The sequence below is a fragment of the Cnephaeus nilssonii genome (assembly GCF_951640355.1).
Source record: "Cnephaeus nilssonii genome assembly, chromosome: 5".
Lineage (NCBI taxonomy): Eukaryota > Metazoa > Chordata > Mammalia > Chiroptera > Vespertilionidae > Cnephaeus > Cnephaeus nilssonii.
Window position 1 is genome coordinate 18,748,697 of NC_137076.1, and position 6,000 is coordinate 18,754,696.

Consider the following 6,000-nt stretch of genomic DNA (forward strand, 5'->3'; position numbering starts at 1 on the left):
GTCTGTCTGTCCATCTGCAGCTGACGTTTCTCTCTCTCTTGTCTCTCCTCCCTGTCACTCGCCGCCCCCTCCGCGCCTCCCCTGCTCCCCCCACGCACACTCGCCCTCCATCCTCGCCCCTGGATTGCTCGTCTCTGTCCCCGCTTCCCTCTTTCCTCCCCCCTCCCCCGCGATTAGTCCATGGTGGAAAAGGGACTAGGTTTACCCTTAGTGAAGACATTTATCCTGAGAAGGGTACGTGCCTCCGCCGCCCGCCCGCCCCTCCCCCCGCGCCCGGTGCCCGGTGCCTGGTGCCTGCGCCCCCCCAGCCGCGGCTAGTAAAAGGCCCGTCCTTCCGCCTCCACGCCCCGGGTTGGACCGGCCGCGGGGCCAGGGTGGACAAGGAGGAAGGATGGCTTGCTGGTTCCACGTGGGGAAGGAGAAGGAATTCGAGTCGGCATCCTAAGTGCAGCTCTTAAGCCAGATCCCCCCAGCTCTGCCACGCCGGGGCTGGGCACCTGGGCCAGGGTCGGCCCCCTGAGCCTCAGTTTTCTCCTCGCTAAACTGGAGCAAGTCAAGGACCTTAATTCATAGGATGCGATGAATTAAATTTAGAGCAGGTTCTGGCATTTAATAGCACCTAGCAATTTTTAGTTACTGCTGCTGTTGTTATTATGATGCTAGATATCACTTTTCCGAACGTAGAAAACTACCCTTTTTTCAGGCTCTAACTATGAGTCAGCCCTTGTACTAAGAACTTCTCAAGGATTCTTACAAAGATTCCTTCCAAACGCCACACAAAGGGGGTTCATCATTCCGTAAATGAGGATACTGCGTCTCAAAAGAGAAGCCACTTGCCCAGGGATCCTTACCCTGCAGGGGAGCGGGAGACTTGGGGGTGGGGGAGGTGTGAGAGAAGCAAAGACAGGCCCCCCAGGAAAGACCCTTCCTCTTGGAGCCAGCAAACCACGGGATGGGGGCTCCCAACACTGCCCCCCTCCCCCTTCTTACTAGCTTTGGCCTTGGTCTGACCCCTCACCCATCCCAACCACTGTCCAGTTCCCTCCTGGCACCCTCAGTCTGGCCCTGATTGAGCTTGCAATGAAGCATCAGCCTGGGGTGGGGGTGGGGAAGGTGAGGCTGAGCATGTGATTGGGGGAGGGGAGGGGGCAAGAGCCTGAGATGATAAGGAAAGCGGCCTGGGGTAGCAGCGAAGATGGGGGTGCACTCCCCAATTCTGGGGTGCTGGGGGTGGGCAGGTTTTTATGCCCTTGAGCCTCTAACTTCCTGCCCCTCGCAAGTGACCTGGATCAACCTTGGACTGACCCATTCCCCTTCCCCACCCCCACCCCAACATTCCTCCTGTTCCTCCCCCATGCATGGGGTGCACCACGCCTGGAGAGCTTCCTAGGGGCCTTGGGAGGGGCCTGGTCGATGTGCTGGCAGTCACAGGTCCCCAGGCCCCACAGGGTGCCTTTCTCAGAGTCACAGGGACAGAAGCTTTTCCTAGTAAGCTGCCCTTCAAGGATCCTCATCACAACCAGTCAGGATGCTGGTGCTGGCCAGAAACAGAAGTGCACCTTGACTCAAGTAGACAAGGGGATTTGTTGGCTCTGGAACTGAAAGATCAGAGGTTGGGTTGGCATCAGGAATGGCTGGATCCAGAGTCTTCAGCAATGCCACTGGTCACTGATCTCTGCAGAGACCGCTTCGGGGTGGCCTCTCCCCTCATTAGGCAGAGACAGCCTTGCCAGTTTAGCACCAGAGAGACAGAGAGACTCTTTCCTAATAGTTACAGCCAAAGTCCCAGGGCCAACTCCTACTGGCCCAGCCTGAGTCACATGACCATCCCTCTGCCTATTACTGCAGCCACGGGCAGGGAATGCTCTAATTGGACAGCCATGGTTCATTTAGCCACACCTGAAGTGTGGGATGGAGCCACAAGGTCTGAGGTGAGGGTGGGGGCACTTCTAAATAGAAACGTGGGATTGTCTATTAGAAGAGGAAAGGTGTGGAGGCAGGGAAAACAAAGGAGGAAGTCCATGTGGCTGGAGCAGAGTTAGCAAGGGTGAGAGTGGAGGGAGGTGAGGCAGCAGAAGTAACAGTGAGACATATCAGGAGGGACACTGCAGGTCACAAAAAGGACTCGATTACTTCAGAGTGAGGTGGGAGGGTTTTGAGCAGAGGAGGGATGTGATCTGACTTAATAGGGTTTCTCTGGCTGGTGTATTGAGAGAAGCTCAGAGGAGGATGCAAGGAGACAGGGAGGGAGGAGTCTACTATAGGAGCCCAGGAGTGGGATGATGGGGACTGGGTCAGGATGGAGGTCAGGGAGGTGGGTGAGATTCTGGATGTATTTTGAAGGTAGAGCTGGTAGGCTCTTCTAATGTACCAGTACTTAGGGAGGAAGTAAAGGGGATCAAGGAGTGAGGTATAGGGTGCCCCAACAGTTTGAGGATTGACAGAAAAGGAGGAAGTGATAAAAGAGGGTGAGCAGTGACTAGTGTGTAGGATGAGAACTTGGGGAGTGTGGCATTGTTGTAGCCAAGAGGAGAAACTGAGGCACGGAAGCCAGATTCTGCCAAGATGGTGTGTAAGATGAAGACTGAGTTTTGACCTTATGGTGGTCAGTCAAAATAAAAAAGGGGGGGCAGACACATTAGGCTCAGAGAAGTTAAGAGATCTATTGAGATCACAAAGCAAGGCAGTGAAAGGCCAGAGGCCTGGGTTCCCGGCCTCCCCAAGATTCCCTACCACTCCAGCCAGCCCTCCGTGCCTCCCTGTCAGGGCTGTTGACCTGGTGCTGCCAGCACATCGTGGGTAGGGGGCAGTCCGGGTCCCTTCTGGTGGGTGGGAAAGAATGGAGCTGACACCAGCCTTCTGCCCTGCCCCACCCAGGCTCCAACGTGGAAGACCCTGTGGGCGAAGTCTCCGTCCACGTTGAGCTCTTCACTCACCCAGGAACCGGTGAACACAAGGTCACAGTGAAAGGTGAGCAGCCCGAGGTGGGAAGGGGAGTGCCCCAGTCAGGATGTACTAGGTTCTAAAACAGAAACCAAACTATTGGCTTAAGCTAGAAAAACTTTCTCAATAAGAAGAAAAAGTTTTCATAAAACTGAAAATTCCAGCCCTGGCCAGTGTGGCTCGGTTGGTGGGCATCATCCTATGCACTGAATCATCCCATTGTTGATTCAATTCCTGGTCAGGGCACATGCCTGGATTGCAGTCTTGATCCCCTGTAGGGGGCATGCGGCAGGCAGCTGACTGATGTTTTGCTCTCACATTGATGTTTCTCGCTTTCTCTCCCTCTCCCTTTCTCTCTCTCTAAAAATCAATTAAAAAATCTTTAAAAACAAAAACTGAAAATTCCAGAAGTATACCACCTTCAGGCATGGCTGAATCCAGGGGTGCAAACAGTGTTAACAGGACTCAGTTTCACTTTCTCCATCTCTCAGCTCCTCTGTCCTTTTGTTGGCTTTTATTTTGTTAATTAGAATACAGATCTCTTTTAGCCCTGGCCTAGAATAACAGTGGCTTGAACAAGATAGAATACATTTTTCTCTGAGTTGACTCCAAGGACAGTCAGAGCTGACTCTGAGGCATCACAGTGTTGGGGATCCAGGCTCCTGTCACCTTTTGTTGTACTTCTATCCCTGATATGTTTTCCTCCTCTATAGGGTCCCAAATAACTCAGCCCTCACCAGTATCCCAGCCTTCAGCTAGAGGAAAGAGAAGTTTAGGGCATTTTCCCTTTTAAGCCATAACCATGGCTACACTTAGCTACAGTAGCATGCTGGGAAATGTAGTCTTTCAGACAGGCTTTGAAAACCATGGCCCCAAATTGAGGGAATCTGACCAATCTTCTCCTCCACTTCCTCCAATAGTGGTGGCTGCCAATGACCTCAAGTGGCAGACTTCTGGCATTTTCCGGCCGTTCATTGAAGTCAACATCATTGGGCCCCATCTCAGCGACAAGAAACGCAAGTTTGCAACCAAATCCAAGAACAACAGCTGGGCCCCCAAGTACAATGAGAGCTTCCAGTTGTGAGTCTGGGGTGCTCTGGGGAGGGGGTATTTGCTGGGTTAACCTCAGCCCACTAGGCAGGAGGGATGTCTGATGGGCCAATGGTTCTTGGGCACAGGGATGTGAGAGGTCATGTCCTGGGTAGGGTTGGTGGGAACGGAGGCACCTTTGTGCAGAACTGACATCAGTGAGGGAACATTGAGATGGAGTTGACCACCTTGGGGGGCAGGCAGGTTGTGTGTTTGGGGGTTGGCATCGAGTGTGATATAACATCATGATGAAGGCTTGTAAAGCGGAGGGGGAGTCTGAGCAGAGGGGTGTGTTTGTTAGGGCCATTTCTGGGGCTGGAAACTCTGGTGGTTACGTAGTGTAGGTGGTCATGGTGGGGGGGATGGGGACGCATGGAGTCAGCTGTGAGCCTTGTCAGGTCTGTTGGGGCAGGTTATCTGGAGGAGTCTGCTGTGGGGACAGGAGTGGACTGTGGTTTGGTTTAGGAAATGGGGATGTGTATCATGTGAGGTGGGTGGGGGGGTCACTCTGGATAGGGTTTCCTGGTGGGCAGGTGTGAGCTTGGTCAAGGCATCAGGTGTCTAGACGGGACAGACCCTGGGGAACATAAATAACTCTGATCAGGGTGTACAGAGGGGTTACCTGGGGTGGGGTGAAGTCGTGTGGGTGGATTTTTGGATGAGGTGTGAACCTCACTGGAGCAGGGTAACATTGGGGGCTGTTCTTGAGGGACAGAAGTGCAGAGGGCATCAGAGCTGGGGAGAGTTGGGGGCCCCTGAGGGACAACAGCGGGCCAGTTGTGTTAGAAGAGCGAGGGGCCGGAGGACTTGGGAGTAGTTGGTCACCTGACACAATGCTTGGGAGCAAGAACACGGCCTAGTGGGGGCATATGCCTCCTGGGGTGGGCTAGAGTACTTGAGGGCTAGGAGTGCGGCCTGAGAGCAACGGGGGTGGGGGGGGGGGAGGGGGATGGGAGGGGGGGAGGGTGTGGCCAAAGGGAGAGGCTCATCATCTGCTAGCATCAGGGCCAGTCACCTGAGGGGCAGGAGCCCAGCTTCACTAGAGATGTAGCCTGGGGGCAGGGAGAGTCAAGCTGAGACTTCAGGACTGGGTCTGATGGGGAGGGCATATTGAGGATCTAGGGACCATGGGGGAGAGGCCACGCATCAAGGGGAGGACTCGAGTTCTGGTGGGAGCCTGGTAATGGGGCTTCTGGGTGCAATATCTGAAGCAGCAGGATGGTGAGGTCAGCTGCTCAGCCGATTAAGGGTTTGGACGCTGGGTACCACAGAGTGGTGGGAACATGGCCTAGCCAGGGGGCTCTGGGGGAAGGTCACTGGGGTAGGGACATGATTTGGCCAGGCTGATGGGATGTCGTTGCGTGGGGAGCAGAATGGAGAGAAGAGAGACATGGCACAGACATTTCTTAGTGGTTGTGGTGGGGGAGAGGGGGTCAGCAGGTGTGGACATGGCCCAGCGAAAGGCTGTAGGGCCAGTCACTTGGGGCAGGGACTGGTGGCCCAAAGGGGGAGGTCATGAAAATGGGAGGATTGCGCGTGGTGAGGTCTAGCACGGGGGCGGGGCCCCCTGGGTGGTCGAGGGGGAGGGGTCTGGCGTAGGGCGGGGCCATCGATGGGGTGGTGCTGGCCGGTGGGCGGGCCCTGCCCTGACGCCCCGCCCTCCGCAGCACGCTGAGTGCGGAAGCGGGCCCTGAGTGCTACGAGCTGCAGGTGTGCGTCAAAGACTACTGCTTCGCGCGTGAGGACCGCACCGTGGGGCTGGCCGTGCTGCAGTTGCGTGAGCTGGCCCAGCGCGGGAGCGCCGCCTGCTGGCTACCCCTCGGCCGCCGCATCCACATGGACGACACGGGCCTCACGGTGCTGCGCATCCTGTCGCAACGCAGTAACGACGAGGTAGCCAAGGAGTTCGTCAAGCTCAAGTCGGACACGCGCTCCGCCGAGGAGGGTGGTGCCACGCCTGCCTCTTAG

General features: G+C 55.7%; 1 protein-coding gene across 1 annotated transcript in view; it reads left to right on the top strand.

Moving 5' to 3' along the window:
* The window catches only part of UNC13A (unc-13 homolog A), a gene marked incomplete at both ends in the record, with an annotated part of 54,531 nt that extends 48,531 nt beyond the window's left edge, over positions 1-6,000 (top strand). The window contains 3 exons of the mRNA XM_079772741.1: positions 2,878-2,970; positions 3,864-4,023; positions 5,700-6,000. Of these exons, the coding sequence (XP_079628867.1) occupies positions 2,878-2,970; positions 3,864-4,023; positions 5,700-6,000 (554 nt within the window). The remainder of the gene's footprint in view (positions 1-2,877; positions 2,971-3,863; positions 4,024-5,699) is intronic.